A 21,528-nucleotide genomic window follows, 5' to 3' on the forward strand; every position below is an offset into this window, starting at 1 on the left:
TCTCTATACCCATTTTATGCACCGCCATGTTTATTAAAGTAAAAAGCACATTCCAAGAGCTACATCTAAATGCGATACGTGAAAGTGTACACAACTGCTATTACAATAATTGCTACGCAACGAAATTCATAGGAAACTGTTTTAAACAGCATAAACTTTATCGCCACTAAGTATCAACAACTATGGACGATTAGGGTTCCATGAACCCGAGTTGGGAAGCAGTGCTAAACACGTTGAAGTGCAGAATGACAGATAGGTATTATGAATTAGCTACAGAAAACCAGCGGTTGATTTCGGCAATGAAAAGCAGCACACGCTTTGATTTAAATCACAATGGTCAAGGTCGGCTGGCGAAACAACGTTAAAACTTAGATTTGCTTTAACGATACTAAAATGGATCGTATTTGAAAGGGCTTAAAGCTGATAAATAAGGAGTTGCCAGTTTCCGATACTCTCAGTTGTTCTTTGACGTCCTCCAGTGCGTTGCATCTGTCGAAAAAATATATTTAGTTTTAACAAACGTAAATGTTTTTTCATTCATACCGATAAAGGAGTTTCATAGGTGTGTTCTATTTTTAATTTGTCAGTTTAACCGTCTGATAACAAGCAGAGCTTTTTATTTTAATAAGTATCTTACTCCCCAACTAAGCCAAAGGATAAAACATTCACTGCGGGCTAAAATGTAACACACAAAATTGTCAAATATTTCCCGTGCTTTTGCTTACCGTTTTACACTTATCAATTTGAAATCTGGAAAGACAATTTCCACGTTGTTAGCTGCACCTCCGAATGCTTCGTACAGCCGCAATAATATGGAATCCCTGTTAAGAAAAAAAGCACGGTTGTATAATTTTATAAGCTAACCTAACACTGCCATTCATCGATAGACAGATGAAATATTTACAAAGTCCAATCTTAGTTTCGAAAAATATATCGCTACAGTCTTACAAGATGATGGCAGGTTGCTAGTGTTTTTCCCTAATCGAAATAATAGTTCGCGCACCACACCTTCGAAAGGGCTCTGAAATCAGGTGCTAAGTAGTGTGGACTAATGGTGTTATGCCTATTTTCAAACAAAAGTTTAAAACAAAGTTGAAATTGGAGCATAATGGTTGGAGGTTTTGGTATTACGTATTAAGAATATCAAAGCCCATACAGAAGTAGGTATCATTTTGAACGTTTCGAATATATCTTTAGTCATCTTCAACATCGTGAGAAGCCACTGATTATAAGTTGAAATTGTTTATACGTTCACTGTAAACGAGCTTTCAGTTGCGCGATGGAAAATAAATAAGTAAAGCATAGTTCTAACTTGTGGCAATCCGATTTTTTGCACGCTTCGACGATCACGGCCTCGCTCGAAAGTTGAAGAAACGCAAACTGCTTTAGCTCCGGATCACAAGCGGTAATGTGCATGGGGTAATTCAAGTTGTACGCCTCGCGTATTACCCCAGCCGATTGAAATGTTCCTGGAATAAATTCACTTGTAATATAGAAATTATTTTAAAAGGTGCATAGCCTATATGAAACTTGTATTTTTTGTTTGTTTGTAAATAGACTGTGCCTTATCAGATGCACATAGAAAATGAATGACCATTCCATTTGCTTTGACTGTAAACGACCTTATATGATCAAAAAACTCCAAGTTTAAAAACCCGAGTAAAACCAGGATTAGATATTTTGTTAAAGGAATATATATTTCGTCTATACTGGCATCGTCAGTTTCTATAAGCAAATTACATAAACATCGCAGGTATAATAGTAGGCTAATTATAAAATTACTAAGTTCAGTATTCACCGATGATAGTAAGCTACGTTCTTTTTTTAGCAGTGGGCGTTAAATATTTGTTTAAAACAAAAAATTAATTTACTTTGGGCCTATCTTAAAACAAATAATATAGAAAAGCGGTTTATCAAATGGCTTATATATGTGTCTTACAATTTTCTATATTTTGGCTAAACTAAATTTAAAAATAAACTTGTTTAAAAGGCAATTGTAACATTCAGTTGAATATTTAGTAACGGTAATACTCGTCGGTAATTTCGGCAAAACTCGACCTGACTGGGTAATAGAAAATGGAGGTCTGCCGTGCCTTTATTGTATTGTCGCAAGCCAATTTTTATTGTTCAGGCCCAAATACCAACCTTGGTGCGGCATGAGCGCGTACGTAAAGCTGTGTTGTCCCATGTCAGCATTGGCGTCGGGTGCTTTCGGCGATCGGAGACTGCAAGAAAAATATTAGGTCACACCGTAGTTCATCGGTAATGCAAATTGGAAGCCTTTAAAGTACATCTGAGAAACTTGTGTACTGTTTCCATGTTTACCAGGCCATGTCGAATAAGCAACTAAAGTAAATGACTTGACTTGAAATTAAGTCATTGAGTCAACTGACTTGGGTTGGAATTAAGTGTTTTCATTCAAAATTTTATTATAAAATTGAGCTGTTTATGTCAAATTTTGCACCTAAAACGATTAGACTGCAGAATGTTGTTTTTTGTTATTCTTTAGTTGAAATATTGTTCATAATCGAACAAGTTTACCAATTTTCATGGTTTGTCGTTCTAATATCATTATGTCAGTAACTTGAATTGGAGATGCCTTCCTCTAAAAAGGACTTGACTTGAACTTGGCTTGGGCAACAGATGACTTGGGACTGCGACATGACATTTTTTTTGAGAAAACAATTGACTTGGACTTGAGTTATTTCACAAATGACTTATTTACAACACTGTCAAATGTACGACTTAATCGCTTTGAAGTTGGCGAAAGCAAACTCCGAAACGTCGTGTCCGCTACTTACAGGGAAAGTCGCAGTAGGTTGCCAAAGGCGGAACAGCCGTACTTCGAGTCGTTAAGGAGGGCAACCCCAAGGTTATGCTGGGAAAGGTCGCACCATTTATGAGCCCACACCTCGTACCTGAAAAATATGAATAACACCAGTGCCTCACCGATAAGGGATCAACTTTTGGCCTTTTATCTTAAATAATATTCTGTAGAAAAATCTTCTGGTTGTCATAGATTGAGAGGCAAAGCAGAGCGAAAATATACCAAGCTTTTTGCATAAAATCAGAATTTTGGCGATGTGCACTCTACGCTTTAAGAGGTTTATACGTAACTACGGCATAGTAACTACAACTTGCCGCATAGCAAATATAATATATTTTTTTTAAACGTTTTAACTGTTTATCTGTGGAGAAAGTAAGCCAGGTTTCGTTTTTTTAATAATCAACCTACTTTGCAGTTTCCCAGGTTGTGTTTTGGTGTGTCGGCCGCTCAATGTGTCCAAACTGTATCTCGTAAGTGGCTCTGGGGGAACGAACGTTCAAAGGAAATTCCACTTTAAGGAATTTGTGACTTTCGTGCCAGTCAACCTGAAGACCCAAACGTTGTATTTTTTTAGCAAAACGACCTATAGGCTACTTAGCTTTTACTATTAAGTTATGATCTTTAAGAAAAAAAGCAGCTTTACTTACTATCTTAAAAAAATACACCATAAGGCAATTTCGGGCTATCTTTAGTAGGAAAAACACAAATGTAATAAATAGTAGTATATAACAACTCAATTGGGATATAATAACTAAATTCCCCGGTAAAGTTTATTGCAAATACAACAGACAACCATATGCCTCTTACCTCAGTGTTAAATTTGAGTACAGGGCTGTCGGCATCCAGAGATATGGTTTGGGTAATCGAGCTTTTTTCACTTATGGTCAAAGTAAATTTGCAAGCAACCCGTAGTGGAGAATTTTCGCACACTTCTAGTGTTTTGGACACTTTTTCGACAGCAATCCTTAAATATCAATACAGTTTACATTAAAGACTTAAAGCTGCATTACTTTTTATGAAATGAAAAGGGGTAACATGAGTGAGCCAAAATTAAACACCGCAAATAAAACGGAATTTCTTTAAAAGTTAAATTACAAACAAAAATAAACCTAGTTTCCAAATGATATTCCATAACATCCCAAGCGTCCCAGTAGAGTGGAACATCGTCAAAGATGACAAACTGGTTGGCACAAAAACCTTCGCTTATGCACTCTTCAGATTGGTCGCCATATAAACTACAGAGGCTCCTAATTCTTCCAACTGGGTCTACCTCACAGCTAATGTGGCCGTTTTTCATAGAAACATTTCCACTGTCCTAAAAGAATGTCATATTTCTACATGTTTTTTTAATTTTTTGATCGATAAATCTCAAACATTTATACCTAATCACTGTATTTTATTATGTGTTCATAAAATTGAATTATGCACATTGAAACAATGACATACATGCTATTCACGTCATAAATGTAATTCGATAATTTTGAATAAAACTTACATGCATGGTGATTTCTGCAGAATGAAGACATGTTGAAATGGTTTCAATGTTTACGGAGGCAAAGCCAAGTGAAGGTGAAGAAACAATTGCTGACAATAAAATGTATTATGTTAAAAAATCAAAAAAATCCTAAATGGTAGTACCAATGTGCTATTTGAAGTCACAAGTGTCAGTTAATATTTGTTTGTTTAGACAAAGTTTGATTGTAATAATTTTAAATTTATATTAACTTTGCTAAAAAAAGTCATTTGATTACTTTATTTAAATATTGAAAGGCTTACCCAGTTTTCCATTTATTTTCATCACTTCTTTTCTTGGCCAAGAAAGAGTATTTACAGCACAATATTGACCAATAGACTTTGATCGGTTAACAGTGTTAACAAGTGCATTGTGAAAAAGATCTTGTCCACTTTTAGCAATGTCCTTATAGTATTTGTGTGCATCTTGGTTTACCTTTTTACAAGAATATATTAAACCAACTAGAAGTTTTAGCAATTAAAGCATACAGTTTGTAGGAAATTAAACTTGGTGGTGGAGGAATTAAGTCTAACAACTTATGTCTATTTTTTAGCTACCACCGGTATGTTTTTATTATTTGAAATAAATACCATTTCAATTGATGTGCCTGGCAATACATCATGAAATTGATTGAGCAAAAGCAATTTCCATAAACGTTCCAACTCACAATCAGGGTGCTTATATTTTTCATCAAAAGTTATAGCAAGACTTGCCAAGAATTCAATGTCGTGCAAAAGGCATTCCGACCTACGATTTTGCTTCTTTATCTAAATATATTGTAAATAAATGAAGCTAGCGACTTTATAGTAATATCTTAAAGCCACTCTTCGTCAAGAAGTAACTAAATGTTATGAAACGTTGTAGTTCTACTATACACATTTTTAGAATTATAGTCAATTTTACTAGCCACAAAAGGTTATCAAATACATGGCTAAATCAATTTACATTAGTTCAAATCACTTCAGCCGTCTTAATGGCCTGTATTCATCAGTTAACAATAATGTTTATTATATGGTGAAACATTTGATTGTGCTTTACCTACAATTAAACTAAAAAGTATTAAACTTTTTTCTGCTTTTGCTAACAGTGTATACCTCAGCCTGACTTGTGTAAGTTCCGTTGTGAAGTTCCAGAAACAATTCTCCGACCCAAGTGCATAACTTATGAGCATCTGACTCCACCTCACCAAAAAATTCTTTTGGAGTTGACATCTTGACCCTAGGCAATCCAGCGCAATCTTCTAAGCGCTTAAACCGGTCCAACATGGACTCTCTACACACCAGAATATAAGATACAACAATTTTAACCAACAAGTCAAGTTACATTGGGTGGGTTTTTTTAAATGCTGTGTCGTGAGAATAATTACCTTGGACCACCTCCTCCATCTCCATATCCGAACAAAAACATGGATGCATTTGACCTTCCTTTGTCTGAGTGATTGTTCATTGTTTGGAGCAACTACAAAAAATAGCCATGATTGTAACTAAAACATAAATGCTATCACCATCGGAACTTATATTATATTATCAGATTTACTATTACTTTTATAGTTTAATGCAAACAGGATTAACAATACTGTTATATTTAAATAATTTTCGTTTTGTTATATACACACCTCTTTTGCTTGCATTGCCATTCCATATGAATCTCCTGGTGGAAAATGAGTCAGTTGCCTAAAAAAAAGATGTTTTTTTTAAATATACTATAGTTGAAACATACACCATATTTTTTTATTATTTCTGACCATATTTATATTATTCATTACGAATTGTATTTAGTACTACACTATTTTGCCTGCAAACAATACGAATAGTACCAAAAATGCCACATACCTCATAAATTACAAGCCACTTTTTAACTTACCTTGTACCATCAATACCCTCCCAAAAGAAAGTATGATGCTGAAAGTTTAAAGATTTGAATTAAACTAATTTTTATTTTTAAGTTTTAAAAATTTTAAAACACATGTATATTTACTGGAAACTTATTGACCAAGCTCCAGGAAAGTTTCTGGGTGAGAAAATATTTTATTTCCGACTCTTTCATAATTTGTGGCAGATTTGCAGAGTAACCAAAAGTGTCAGGAAGCCAAAATTCATCACAAGTTATACCAAACTCACTGCGAAAGAACTTTTGACCATAGTAAAACTGTTGTATCATTGCTTCGCCACTGGGTACATTACCATCCTTTAAACAGGCAAATAACAAAAGTAATCAATAAGCCACTACATTCAACAATTATTATTCTTATTGTTGTAAGAGAAATACCTTGAATATTAGTGAAAATGATAAAATGATAGGTTTTAACTTTTAACTATTCTTTTTAATCATGTACAAAAGGTGAATTTTACATAGGAGGACTTACTTTACAGAAAAGTTTAGCAATAATTTTTGGTTTAAATACAAATATTAACTATGTTCAAAATACTAACGAAGATATACCTATTGGCAAATCATTAGTTGTTTTTTTAATTTATTTGAAAATTATTAAAATGTTTTTGCTCAATAAATTGTCCATGAACAATATAATGTGGCATTAAATAACTGGAATAGCTACCATTTCCACCCAGGTTCCTCCAACTGGTATAAACTGCTTCTTTTTAACAAAAGTTTTTAATTCTTGATATATGTTCGGATAATGATTTTTAACCCAGTCAAACTGTTGTGCCTTTAAAAAGAAAAAGGTGAGTATTCGATTATTTTGTTTGTGAAATTGAAATTTGTCTATTTATTAAAATATTAAATAAGTATACTTTAGTACTATAATATTAGCTAATATAAATAGACATACATAATGAAGCAAAACCAGATATAAAACTTATTTTTCAACTCAATTAACCAGTGCTTATTCCACGTTTATAGGTGTCAATTTATTTTAATAAAATTAGGACCCCTACTGTATCTGTACACACTATATTTATATTATTTATTATGAACTGGCAAACCTGCGAACAAACAAACTTGAATTCTGGATTTTGCTTCATAATACCAATTTGGGAAATCCAACTTCGTGCACATTTTCTGACTGTCTCAGCATATGGCCACAGCCAAGCTATAAAAAAGTTTGCTTAGTATTCAACTGATAAACAATATACATCAAAATAGGACATACAAGAGGTAAAAGTATCTTCAGGTACATTAATTACAATTCAGTTGTATTAGGAAACTTGCACACCTGAATCAATGTGGCAATGTCCTATTGCATGCACAATGTGTTGGGAAGTGGCATTGGACTGAGAAAAGTATTTTGCTGAAATATTTTTAGAAGTTTCATAGGAGTTGATGGAAAAATTTCCACAGACCAATTTGTTTATTATTTCATTTGCAGCATACATTGCTTCCAGGCCCCTTTGACTGTCATCTGGTAAGCTCTAAAACACATGGAATTTTTTAAAAAAACTATAAAATAAATGAACAAAACAATATATTAAATATGATCAAAATTGTGTCCAACTATATATATTTATACCTTTAGTACAGATATAAACAAATAAGTATATAAAATTATTTAATAATTCTTGTAATAACATTTTTATGATATTTTGTTTCTTGCAACCATTTATCTTTATTACACTAAAGAAAAAAATATAACTACACAATAATGTATAAAGTTGCAAAAAAATATTAAACTAAAAGTGAGTTTTCATTGACCTACTAAAACCATAAAAAATACCTTTGCAATATCATAAAGAACGCAAAGGTCGACATATGCTGAGTATGCTTCCCTGTCAACAACGACAAGTTGGACTTGTTTTAATCCAAAGGTTTTGTTCATATCAGGGGCATTTATCATTCCATCTTTGCCCTCGCCCAGTTCACGATTGCAAGCCATTTCAACCAAATAGGTGTAACTGTTAATTGATAAATTGTCATTTAACTTAATGCAAATTTGTTATTCCTCGACCCACAGAAAAACAACAGATGATATTTTCGATTAAAGTGATCTCTTGCCAATAAATGAAACTATTTTGCCTTGAACACAATACAGTACCATTCTAGTAAAGTTCACAACTTGAACCTGGGCAGTTTATGCAACATTATGCAGTAGGTGCGAACTTAATAATTCTGCATTACTAATAAAGTGTAATGTGTATCATTAAGTAATTTAAGGCACAAATCACCCAATCGATAACGCTGCTAATTAGGGCTAATGCAACGATTCGAAGCTGATAGTAACATAGTCGTTCTCAACCTTTTATGAATAGTGGACTCCCTTTTATGGGCTCTCATCACTTTGTGAACCCTCTTCTGTTAACATTTCATAAAAAATATGTTACGGACAGTAGTTCAAGGGACGTTCTGAAGTCCCAAATTAGAGTTTAACTGGCCCCTCTAGGGAGCGAGGGCCACGGTGGAGAAATGAAGGTACGGAGTTTCAAGATGTGCAAACTCAAGCAGGATATTAGTATAATAGACTTAAATGTTCCTTAGAATATTTTCAGCCCAAATTAAGGTAGGTGGTTTAATAAACCCATAATTTTTTTTGTGAACTTCAATGGGATGCGAACATAAACAGGTGCGAACCTATTGTACAAACATATTTGTTGCTTTAAACCACACATCATGACTTTAATATATGCATAATTTGTATTTTCATCTTGCTTTAGAAGTATAACAACAATGTATAACCTATAATTATTTACACTAACAAAAATAAATGAACCTGTTTTGTGCAGAAGTAAGAGATTTGGTCAAACAATATGTTTTTAAAACGCCACTTTCTTGAGTGGATGAAAAGCTAAAGACTGGCTTGTCATTGTGCCACAGCATAGCTTCACATCCAGAGTCCCATAATAGGTGGACTTCCTCATTTGACCAAGTTTGTGGCACCTGAAACTCCAACTTGAACCAATGTGTGCTAAATCTAAAGGCATTGAAATATGTAGTACTTTCTATGAAAAATGTGTTTTATAAATTCAAGAAAACAAGTCTACAAACAAAATCACCCTTCACCACATACTAAAATTATATGAAAACATTATTACGTTGGACCAAATGATTCACCAACTGTGGTTGGCAAAAAATTAAACTTTTTTACATCTTCTGGAAATCTGTCAGTTGGTCCAAAGTGACATATCTCTTCAACGTCTTTTCTTACTTTGTAGATTCTGTAAACATGTAAAACTAAATAAAATACGTTATAAAATAAATTCTAATTTTATTTACTTAAATTACATAAATTTTCTTAGAAGCTGGTCATAGTGTTTGTTAAAGTTTGTTGGAACAATTAGGAATAGATTAAAAGGTAAAATTATTAATTTGTTTTTGCTTGCATATACAAAAAATATTGTTTGCCAAAAAATATTAATGTTTTTCTTGCCTTCCAAAGATGTTCGAATCTGTAAAATGGTGCTCCGATACGAATTTTTCAATTCTTTCCAAAACGGATCTTTTGTGTTTTGATACAACATGGTGAAAGGGACCATCGCCATTACTGCCCATTTTTATCATGTTGACTAACAACTTTACATTTACAGTTTTCTGTTAGTTGCCATTGCAAACAATTAAGAAGAATCTTTCTTCGTTTAAAATATTATTTAAAGTGTTGATAAGATACTTAAAAAGTTAATCCAACATTGTTGAAACCCACTATTGACTTTTATTGTAATGAGCTGCTATAATATAGAGCAACAAACGGCGCTGGTCTAGAAACCTACCACATTTTCGTCTGGGGGTTTATGTTGCTAACAATATTTGGCTTACGGTGAGAGTTAGCGTTTGGGTTTAGTTGGGTCAAGTATTGGTATTGTCTTTATTCTAACATTTTTATGCATTTGCTTGCAATTTTACCTTTGACAACTTGTTTCGTTACTGTTAAAATAAATGTGGTAGGATTCTAGATCAGATTTTATATCTTATAATTTTCAAAAGTGCGAACTTTCTAAGAAATTTTCGTTTTCATAATTGCCTGCAAAGCTGTATTTAGGATTACAGTGGAATAGTACAAGATGCCACTTTTCACAACATTAAATAAACAGACTGCCGTTAACTAAAATTTGAGTCATACGCAGGGAGTCGAACCGGAACCGAACCGGAACTTTATGAACCGGTTTTGGGTCAATTTTATCCGAACCGTAACCGAACCTGAACCGGTTTTTATAAGATTTTAAGGAGCCGAACCGGAACTGAACCGAATCATTTGAAAGTACCTGAACCTTAACCGAACCCGAACCTGTAAATAAAAGCGGTTCGCTCCTGCATGACGTCACAACTTCTATTTTACAGAGTCAAGTTACGCCATGTTCGAAATTTTATGAAAAAAATATGAATATTGAATGAAAAAATCGTTGATTTTTTATTTTTTAGATATTTGAATAATGAGTTGCTGTTTTTTTAATAAGTCACGTAACTTAGATTAAATGACTTACAATTCAAACATTATTCTCTACATTTATCGACCCACATTTTGAGATTTAACGCAAATTATATATTCTATGTGAACCGGAACTTTATGAACCGGTTTTGAAATAACGATGGTCGAACCGGAGCTGAACCGGAACTTTTAAATTCCTCCGAACCGAAACCGGAACTGAACCGGATTCCGAAAAAATCCGTGAACCCGAACCGAACCTGAACCGGAAAAGTCAAACGGTTCGACTCCCTGGTCATACGTAACAACCAAAAGTTAATTTTAGGGAAAATCCCTATTTCAACTAACCAATATTTTTATGCTTTTGTCCTGCTGTCCATCAGGGTAGGTCGCATATACGGGCGGAGATGTCGCATATACGGGCGTTCGCATAATGTCGCATATACGGGCGAATTTCTCTACCGAACATACTGTGTGGTGTAAGGCGTCGGAATGGCGTTCTATCAGATTTTAGTAGGCCATTATGAAGTGTTTGTGTTGCCTGACAGTTATGACGTCATATCATGTCTTCATCGTAACGTCACTCTCATCAAGTTCTGTAGTAAATAGCTCATATTTGGCTAGGTCGCATATACGGGCGTTCGCATAATGTCGCATATACGGGCGAATTTGTCTACTGAACATACTGTGTGGTTTAAGGCGTCAAAACGGCGTTCGAATAAATTTTAGTTGGCCATTATAAAATGTTTTAATTGCCTGACAGTTATGACATCATATCATGTTTTCATGGTGACGTCACACTAATCTAGTGGTGTAGTAAATTCCCATATATTTGGCTAGGTCGCATATGCGGGCGTTCGCATAATGTCGCATATACGGGCGAATTTCTCTACCGAACATACTGTGTGGTGTAAGGCGTCGGAATGGCGTTCCAATAAATTTTAGTTGGCCATTATAAAATGTTTGAATTGCCTGACAGTTATGACGTCATATTATGTTTTCATCGTGACGTCACACTAATCTAGTGGTGTAGTAAATTCCCATATATTTGGCTAGGTCGCATATACGGGCGTTCGCATAATGTCGCATATGCGGGCGAATTTCTCTACTGAACACACTGTGTGGTTTAAGGCGTCAAAACGGCGTTCGAATAAATTTTAGTTGGTCATTATAAGGTGTTTGTGTTGCCTGACAGTTATGACGTCATATTATGTCTTCGTAATTACGCCACACTAATCTAGTGGTGTAGTAAATTACCATACTGTAATACTGACGGTCCTAACGATTCTTGCTAACAAAATACAGCAGCTGCCAATTAACACACTCGAAATCAGGGAGTCGAACCGTTTGACTTTTCCGGTTCAGGTTCGGTTCGCGTTCAAGGATTTTTCGAAAATCCGGTTCAGTTCCGGTTTCGGTTCGGAGTAATTTAAAAGTTCCGGTTCAGCTCCGGTTCGACAATCGTTATTTCAAAACCGGTTCATAAAGTTCCGGTTCAGATACAAAATAATTTGCGCTAAATCTCAAAATATGGGTCGATAAATGTAGAGAATAATCTTTGAATTGTAATTCATTTAATCTAAGTTCCGTGACTTATTGAAAAAACAGTCAACTCAATATTGAAATGTCTAAAAAAAAAAAATGAACGATTTTTTTATTCAATGTTCATATTTCTTTCATAAAATTTCGAACATGGCGAACTTGACTAAAATAGAAGTTGTGACGTCATGCTGGAGCGAACCGCTTTTGTTTATAGGTTCGGGTTCGGTTAAGGTTCAGGTACTTTCAAATTATTCGGTTCAGTTCCGGTTCGGCTCCTTAAAATCTTATAAAAACCGGTTCAGGTTCGGTTACGGTTCGGAAAAAATTGACCCAAAACCGGTTCATAAAGTTCCGGTTCGGTTCCGGTTCGACTCCCTGCTCAAAATACATTTGTATTGGATAAATAAAAAATATAAACAAAACTATAAAATAAGACTATAAATTAGCAAACGGTTTATATAAGGTTATTTTGTTACATCATACATTCGATTTTTGTTCTGGTAATGTATTTCACATTTTGCTTGATTTCTTGTCGGTTAGCTGACCGTCATAAAATATGGCTTTGTCTCCATGGTAAATTTCGATATACAGCGAGCCAATCCAAAATTTGGCAGCAAAATCGTATAATCTTTTATTTAAAGAAAACAATTACTAAACAAATACTGTAAAACGTAAAATAAAATACCGCGAAATCCAAAAAAGAACGCAACGATATTGCAATAATAATAGTATACTCACTTGCGGGAGGCTATTTGTATGTTTAAAACAACAGATAAGTAAATGTAAAATAAATAACAGGCGTAGTATATATCAAACTAGATTTTTTCATTAAACACAGTGTTTCTATTGAGGACAGCGACTGAAGTGACAAGAAGGATTAGGAACATAAAAAATGAATTTATTTAATTTTAAGTTAAAAAAATTATTCGAATGCCGTTTTGACGCCTTACACCACACAGTATGTTCGGTTGAGAAATTCGCCCGTATGTGCGACATTATGCGAACGCCCGTATATGCGACCTAGCCAAATATGAGCTATTTACTACAGCACTTGATGAGTGTGACGTTACGATGAAGACATGATATGACGTCATGACTGTCAGGCAACACAAACACTTCATAATGGCCAACTAAAATTTATTCGAACGCCGTTTTGACGCCTTAAACCACACAGTATGTTCGGTAGAGAAATTCGCCCGTATATGCGACATTATGCGAACGCCCGTATATGCGACCTAGCCAAATATATGGGTAATTTACTACACTACTAGATTAGTGTGACGTCACGATGAAGACATAATATGACGTCATAACTGTCAGGCAACACAAACATTTTATAATGACCAACTAAATTTTATTCGAACGCCATTCCGACGCCTTACACCACACAGTAAGTTCGGTAGAGAAATTCGCCCGTATATGCGACATTATGCGAACGCCCGTATATGCGACCTATAGCCAAATATAAGGGTTATTTACTACACTACTAGATTAGTGTGACGTCACGATGAAGACATAATATGACGTCATAACTGTCAGGCAACACAAACATTTTATAATGACCAACTGAAATTTATTCGAACGCCATTCCGACGCCTTACACCACACAGTATGTTCGGTAGAGAAATTCGCCCGTATATGCGACATTATGCGAACGCCCGTATATGCGACCTATAGCCAAATATAAGGGTTATTTACTACACTACTAGATTAGTGTGACGTCACGATGAAGACATAATATGACGTCATAACTGTCAGGCAACACAAACATTTTATAATGACCAACTAAATTTTATTCGAACGCCATTCCGACGCCTTACACCACACAGTAAGTTCGGTAGAGAAATTCGCCCGTATATGCGACATTATGCGAACGCCCGTATATGCGACCTATAGCCAAATATAAGGGTTATTTACTACACTACTAGATTAGTGTGACGTCACGATGAAGACATAATATGACGTCATAACTGTCAGGCAACACAAACATTTTATAATGACCAACTAAATTTTATTCGAACGCCATTCCGACGCCTTACACCACACAGTATGTTCGGTAGAAAAATTCGCCCGTATATGCGACATAATGCGAACGCCCGTATATGCGACATCTCCGCCCGTATATGCGACCTACAAGCGCCCGTATATGCGACATAAACGCCCGTATATGCGACCTCGGCTACCAACCCCTCTCCTAAAAATCGCTCAAACGCGCAAAACTTTCTTCGCGATAACGGTTTTCATTCTTGTACTCCATTATCAGTCGCGCTAATTTTACAAATAACGTTATTACAGGAATTACAGCCGCGCAAAAGCTGCAAAATCGTTGTAGGATTCTAGACCAGCGCCAATAAAATTTATAAAATTATGTTGCTTGAAAAAAGCGCCTTTTAGCCTAGATTCGCGTTTTCCCGCGTATCAGTCGCAAAAAGGTAAAGGGGAGTCCCCATCCAACGGGAATCAGGCATTTCTCTTTCTATGCTAACAGACGTGATCCTGGAATCAGGAAATCATATTCCTTTGGCTTATCTTTGCGACAAAATTGCAGTATGCTGTGGCATGGCTAAGCCAAATTTGCCGACGAATCGGGTGAAAATATACAGGATCGCAAGGATTGCAAGTGTGGCAAGGATCGCAAGGATAAGTGTGGCATAATTCAAAAGGTGTGATCCAGGTTCACCCCTTAGCAATTGAAAATTAAGCTTTATTTCAAGGGAATGTTGTTGGGAGCAAAACTTGCGATATTGTGCATATTCAATTCTAAATATTAAATTTTCTAAAGTTAAAATTTTTGGATTTTTTTTCTTCAGGAACGCTAGACTAAAGCTTTTAAAAAAACGCTTTCGGTTGCGGAAAAGTTGAAATATTTCAAATTAGACGCTTTCGGTTAGAAGCGACGAAATTTGCTGTTAACGCTGGCAACGCGTGTGTGAACTGGACGACGTTAGCCGCTAGACGCTAGACGTTAACTTAACGCGTCTAGTGTGAACCAGACTTAACAGTATTGGAAAGGTGCGATCAAGATCTACCTCATTTTGTTGGTTATGGGTGAGCAAATGTTTTTTTTGTATTTTAGGCGAATTTTAATATTGAATAGCCTATTAACATTTTTTTGTAGTTATTTTATTTAATATTCATAAAATATAGACCAGCCTTAATGCCGTGGTAAATTTTTTTCCCAAAAATGCTCCGCAAATATATTTAGTTTTCCTTTTAAATTGTAGGAGTATAGATTTTGTAGGTTTATTACGAGCTCTTGGTCTAGCAGTTCTTCGCTGAGCTGGCCAACACTGCATTGAGTTAATATTTGCTAAGCCTGTTTCTAAGGCTGGCTTGTCCTTGAACCAACAGCAAATATTTTTAGTTAAGTACAAAGGTTTTTAAACTTACGGAGATTTAATTTGCTATTCTAACAAATACCTAGTTTTGCAAAACTTCGCTTTTACCGTATACTACCTGAACATATATGTAATGTTTTCGAGCGAAATTAGTGGACAAATATGCAGTTAAAATTCAGCATGATCTCGCGCAGTGCAAAAAATGGTTTTATTTCGTTCGAACTGGCAAAACAATTTAAAATGATATCTGACGTATAAGGCACATAAAAAAGTTCGCATACTGCTCGTTTTTATAGGATTTTACCAAAAGTTACACTTCGTAGGGTTTATGAGTCACACGGTGCAACATGACATAGCATGATATCGATTTTGAGGTGAAACGATTATTTTGAAAGGAAGAAAAACATAGCAAAAACAATTACCAGTCATTAATAATATTTGCGTACCGGTAGTCAAAGTTAGGGAAAAAAAATTTAGTAGTAGGCATGGCCTGGTTGTCCCTTTTGTATATGCCGTTGTTTGTGACCATCGACCTCATTGTGTTGTATCCCCCAAAACAGACTATAGGCTACATCGCGTACTCTGACGTGAAAGAAATTCTACACAGGTTGATCCGCTTAATGTAACTATTTAATTGTTATGCGCCACGCGAGCTGAAAAGTGTGCTCACCCTTACTTCGTCGCAAAAGTTGTGTTCTGTGTGGACTTCTGAGCGATACTTTGCCTTCGGGATTCCATTAAGACTAGCCGAGTCTTGAGTCCGGCGTGCGCGAGCGCAGAACCAAATTTCGAAACAGGTATGGCCTCATACTCTATATTGTAAAGGTGAAACAGCATATGGTGGAATATTTCCAAACATGTATTGTGGTGGATGAGTTATTTGACACCCCTATAAGTGGATTGTTGCATATCGACCTAATTTTAGTTACTTGTACATAAATTGTTGAAATACAGGCCTGGAAATTGAAGTCGGACTCGGTATGCCTATATTAGAAGTGTGTTTTAATTTTGTTTACCAGAGGATTTCGAAACAATTTTGTCCAGCGGGCAGTTTAGTATAACAAGATTCGTCCAAAGTCGTCGTGACCCCGAGTTCATATTATTACGTCAAGGGTACAGTAAGTTAAATGGGAGTAGTTTTTTATCCCGATGCTTGTTCGTTTTTTCTTTTAGAATATAACTGAAACATGAAAAGAGTAAATTTAAACACACAAACAACCAACCTGCGAATTTTATCCGGCGAACAGCAAATTATTAAGTTTATATGACTTCTATATCCATGTCTCCTTACACATTGTATCTTGCGGTGCAAGGGAGCAAAGTCCAATTTTGTAGAAACAGCTTTATGTTTTACAACCCGTTAGGTGCTGCGACGCGGGAAGAGTCAGCAGTTTTCGCATAAAATAGCTAGGTCACCGCTCATGTCCCGGAACGTAGACCATTATCAAACAAATAAATGTTAGCATCTTAAAATGCAAATGTGCGTTTATCGCACTGTTAGTGAAAGCATTAGCATCAGATGTATGTATACAGTATACTCTTCTTAGTTTGTAGGAAAACCCCACTGTTCTTCAGTCTGCATTCCATGACGGGTAAACACCCGAACTTTTTAAAAAGCAATTTACGTGCATATCTCAATTAGTTAATTGGACACCTAAGTTTTGAAAATAAGTTTGAAATATGAAGGATTTTGAACCCCTGTTGTGCAATGCACGTTCAGCACACCCAGTCTGAATTTTGTTGCACTTCACGTTTGAAAAAAAATCGGGATGCCGGGCAAGCTGTCTCTTCCCAAGAACTAATCCAAAGCAAGTAATATTTTGCAAACTGTATATCAGTGACTTGTCACAGAATTCAGGCATTACAAGATTGGAAAATCTATACTAACAGCTGACAGATAAAATGGGCCTAACCTTTGTTCAAGTGTAGCTGTTAATCTGTACTTTGTTATCATACTATTATCCAAATAATGTTTAGGTAATAACAGAGAAACAGCAACCAACAATTTAAATTAACGTATTTGAAAAACATCAACAATTTATAAGTAAAATAAGTTGTCATTGCATCCCTAGTTGTTTTTTTGTGTTTTTGAGTTAATTACTATATAATAATTAAGTATGGGTGATACAAAAGGATCACCTTTGAGGGATTTCATTGCCGGTGGAGTTGGTGGAATATGTGCTGTAGCCAGTGGACATCCTCTAGATACAATTAAGGTATGTTTTGTGTTTCTTCTAAGTGGTTGTATACTCAAACATGCTCTTATAGGTCCGGTTGCAAACTATGCCAACCCCTGCACCAGGACAATCACCTCTTTTTAGTGGAACTTGGGATTGCTTTACGAAGACTATCAAGCATGAGGTATTTTTTTAAATAGAAAAATCAGTTTCTTATGTAAATGAGATAAAAATGTAAATTAACATTTTTTAAAGGGCATTCGTGGTTTATACAAAGGTATGGCAGCTCCTCTTACTGGGGTATCACCTATATTTGCTCTAAGTTTTTTTGGTTTTGGCGTTGGAAAAGATATAGTGTCCAGCTTCAAAACTGACAAAAAGGCACAACTCTCGTAAGTATACTATTATGCAATTTATATACTGTTCACAAAAATTAAATACAGCTTGTTCTAGCTTTGGTGAACTGTTTATATCTGGTGGATTTGCTGGAGTCTTGACAACTGTGATCATGGCACCTGGTGAGCGAATTAAATGCTTGCTGCAGGTTCAGCAAAGCTCTGCTGAAAAGAAATACAATGGGCCAGTTGATTGTGCCAAGAAACTCTACAAGGAGGGTGGCATCAGAAGCATTTACAGAGGAACAGTTCTGACTCTTATGAGAGGTAATTCAACCTCCAGTGAAAAACTTCCGCTCAGAATTTGTTTTCATAAAAATATATTCATGTTGTTATATTGATCAATCCTTACAATCATCAAAAATTTGTTTTAGGGTAAGAGTTACTAAAACGGTTTTCATGTTTTCAAAACTAAAATACACCTGTTTACTTTATTGTAGTATAATAGTGCCCAATTTATGTGAATTCTGCAGGTAATTCCTATAAAAGTCGGGCCCAAAATATGATAAATAAATTTCCTTCATTGTTGGTGCAAAAAACGTGTTCAATTTGTAAATAAAGTTCCACCTTGATTGAAGAGTACAAAAAGGGGTTCACTTTTTTGTTAAGTGCATGGACCTTTCAACTATTTGACCAAGACTGAAAATGGGGTTAACAGTCATTAAACATCCTTTAATACTAAGAATTAGGACACTGTTACGTTTTATGCAACGGTAAGGAGTCCTAAAACACTTCTTCCAGTCCCTTGTCTCATTTTATTTAGCAAAATTGTAAACATGTTGAGCAACAGTTTAGGATGTTGTAATTAGATTGTTACAAAAATACTCTGTTCTTTGTGACTTCTAGACTATGATTACATATCTTAAAAAATGTACAGATATGTCAGCTGTGTCCTGCTTTCACAACCTACACAAAATTTGTTGAGACACACAAAGATAAAAGTTTGTAAAAATACTTTTAATGTAAATTTGGGGCCTGGAATATTTTGCACTTAAGAACACTGCATAATTGGTTTATAGCTATTTTTTAAATGACCTTAAACTATAAACACAACTTCTTAGTCTGGGAAATAATGAGGGCACACTCAAACATATACATACATGCACATCTTCCAGGTTTTGTTAATTTGTATTAACATACATCGATTAGTAACAGACAATTTAAAATGTAGTTTGCTTTTAAAGATATACCTGCAAGCGGAATGTATTTTGCAACCTATGAAGCACTTAAGAATTTCCTCACCCCAGAAGGACAAGAGTGAGTTTAACGTCAGTTGCTTTAATTTAATCTCACTAACAAACTATGTATTCAGCCCTTCAAAGTTGAGCATTGGAAGAGTTCTCTTTGCTGGTGGAATGGCTGGAGTGTTTAACTGGATTGTCGCAATACCACCAGATGTTCTTAAATCAAGAGTCCAAACAGGTTTCAAATTCAGCTTTATCATTTGACGTATAAATCAGCTGAATAGCATATTTTGTTTAGTTTTGATTTTAGTGTTTTAAAAACCAAAAAAAATGTTATTTGTGTTTGATTAAGTGTAGTATTTTCTTATGTAGGTTTTACGTAAGAGAAACATTATTTGATTGTTGTTCCATTCTTGTCATACACTGACAAAATGTAATTACTGGTAATTCTACATCTTCTACTTTGCTTTTACTTGATATTGATAATGTTATGTGTTTGACAGCCCCTGAAGGAAAGTACTCTGGATTACGAGATGTGGTTGCAGATGTTATGAAAACAGATGGAATTCGGGGAATGTACAAAGGATTGGTCCCTGTGATGCTAAGAGCCTTCCCAGCGAATGCTGTGAGCTGAAAGCAAAATTAGCTTACCTGTTATGCCGGTTGTTTTTATTACCAATTAAAACCGATAATCATTTAGTAGGTGTGTTTTATGAGAATAGTTTTATAGAAAAACTTATATTAGGGTGGAACTGGTAAGACCCAAAAGCAAAATGACATTTTACACATAAGTATTTATTTTTTGCAGTGTTGCTTTTTGGGATACGAAGCTGCCCTGAAGTCTATGAATTACTTGATGCCTCCATCTTGATTGAATTTGAATATACTATTTATTTTTGTTCAGTTGTAATTTCATATTAATTATATTAGATGAATGGCTGGTAAAAAAAAATTGATAAAATTGCTATGCAAGGCCTACCACAAAAACAACTGGTTATACAGGCTTTGTCCTTTGTGATGCTTGCATACCACTTAATAAGTTATGCTGGTAGTATATAACCTATTCAATGAACTATTGTATTGCTGTTTATTTTGTGATATATGTAACAGTTTCCGAAAGTACAATGCTTAACCCCATGGCATTATTTTAAAGTTTAAAAATAAAAGTTGTTGACAGTTTTGTTGTTCATTGTTAGCAAGCCTACCACAGGAAGTAGCTTTGAAACAATAATCGTTGTTGTTAGCCGTATTAGTCAAATTCTTAATCTGGTAATCAGGTGGCATTCTTCAACGACAAATTGCATTAAAATTTTGACAAGCTTTTGCACAACCGTGTATCATCTTTCTACTTTGACATGATGCAACATGATTTTATGTAATTTGTGGTTTTAAACTAAACAGCTCGCCATCCCGTGTTAGACCCTGCTTTTTGGTAACACGATGCCGTCTTTTTGAATATGACTTTATCCGTACTATGGCACAACTGTGTAGTCCGCCATTCATTGAACTAATGATATAGGCCCTAATACTATAATTTCGAATTAACCAGAGTCCGACTCCGGCCAAAAAAATAAACCCCGAATCCGACCATATGTGCACATTTGAGGAGTCCGACTCTACAGCCTGTAGTTTATCCATTTACGTAACTTCTTAAAGGTGGATAGACCTATATACAGCAATCTACTCCTAGGAATGTTATGTAATTCATCCACACACAATACAAGGTTGAAGAATGTTTAACCATATATTCTAGTCCACCTTTACATTTTACAGATTGCGGTACTATCAGTTTCAAAATTTCGTACTGCGCCTGCACACACAGGACTTTGGTAGTATTACCCGGGCCGATTCCGCATCCCTGTTATCTTGGTTTCGTCCAAAAATATGGACATTTAATACATTCGTTTACCTCTTAACCATGTTTGGTTGCGGGCTGAATGTTTTATAATCTGCTAAGATGACTTTAGACTCGCCCTTGTGAATTACCACACGTCGCGTTAGGAAACCGGATCTCTGTGTATTGCATATCGAGCTAATTGCAGAAATACGTGCGCCTCTTATTAAGACCAGTTGGAAGTCCTAAATAGCGCAAATGTTGAAATATAAAGACGAAACCGCCGCTTTTAGAAATTGTGCGATTTGGATCATGAGAAGATAAAAATGAAGGCCGATACGCAGGACTATCTGCCAAGACCAAAATAACTACGCTTCTCAGTGGGTCATGCAAACTTATAGGATTGAC

The 21,528-nt window shown here is 35.3% G+C and overlaps 2 protein-coding genes across 2 annotated transcripts; one reads left to right on the forward strand and one right to left on the reverse strand.

The window, feature by feature from the left end:
* Positions 1–8: 8 nt before the first annotated feature.
* On the reverse strand, positions 9–9,854 carry LOC146163815 (alpha-mannosidase 2C1-like). The gene is made up of 23 exons (XM_083382745.1): positions 9,661–9,854; positions 9,326–9,448; positions 9,004–9,204; positions 8,014–8,191; positions 7,516–7,711; positions 7,286–7,392; positions 6,898–7,008; positions 6,318–6,527; positions 6,204–6,241; positions 5,956–6,013; positions 5,707–5,798; positions 5,435–5,612; positions 4,931–5,107; positions 4,604–4,775; positions 4,323–4,411; positions 3,937–4,142; positions 3,635–3,791; positions 3,236–3,372; positions 2,802–2,918; positions 2,146–2,225; positions 1,313–1,469; positions 726–821; positions 9–489 (listed from the first exon to the last, which is right to left on the reverse strand). Exons 1-23 carry the CDS (start codon positions 9,789–9,791, stop codon positions 369–371), a joined length of 3,132 nt encoding a protein of 1,043 aa, XP_083238871.1. The 5' UTR covers positions 9,792–9,854; the 3' UTR covers positions 9–368.
* Positions 9,855–17,606: 7,752 nt separating this feature from the next.
* Positions 17,607–20,465, forward strand: LOC146163816 (mitochondrial carnitine/acylcarnitine carrier protein-like). Its single transcript, XM_083381843.1, has 8 exons — positions 17,607–17,746; positions 17,799–17,891; positions 17,963–18,099; positions 18,161–18,369; positions 19,287–19,359; positions 19,415–19,524; positions 19,790–19,911; positions 20,095–20,465. Exons 1-8 carry the CDS (start codon positions 17,648–17,650, stop codon positions 20,155–20,157), a joined length of 906 nt encoding a protein of 301 aa, XP_083237969.1. The 5' UTR covers positions 17,607–17,647; the 3' UTR covers positions 20,158–20,465.
* The last annotated feature ends 1,063 nt before the right edge of the window (positions 20,466–21,528 follow it).

The sequence above is a fragment of the Ascidiella aspersa genome, chromosome 2, assembly GCF_963924565.1.
Source record: "Ascidiella aspersa chromosome 2, kaAscAspe10.2, whole genome shotgun sequence".
NCBI lineage: Eukaryota > Metazoa > Chordata > Ascidiacea > Phlebobranchia > Ascidiidae > Ascidiella > Ascidiella aspersa.

Excerpts from the sequence above, each read along its gene's own strand:
- LOC146163815 (XM_083382745.1), bottom strand. The coding sequence starts at position 9,791 with ATGATAAAAATGGGCAGTAATGGCGATGGTCCCTTTCACCATGTTGTA. Across the intron at positions 7,712-8,013 it reads TTCTTTATGATATTGCAAAG|AGCTTACCAGATGACAGTCA; the intron begins GTATTTTTTATG and ends CATGTGTTTTAG. Across the intron at positions 490-725 it reads AAATTGATAAGTGTAAAACG|ATGCAACGCACTGGAGGACG; the intron begins GTAAGCAAAAGC and ends TTTTTTCGACAG.
- LOC146163816 (XM_083381843.1), top strand. The coding sequence starts at position 17,648 with ATGGGTGATACAAAAGGATCACCTTTGAGGGATTTCATTGCCGGTGGA. Across the intron at positions 18,100-18,160 it reads GACAAAAAGGCACAACTCTC|CTTTGGTGAACTGTTTATAT; the intron begins GTAAGTATACTA and ends AGCTTGTTCTAG. Across the intron at positions 18,370-19,286 it reads AGTTCTGACTCTTATGAGAG|ATATACCTGCAAGCGGAATG; the intron begins GTAATTCAACCT and ends TTGCTTTTAAAG.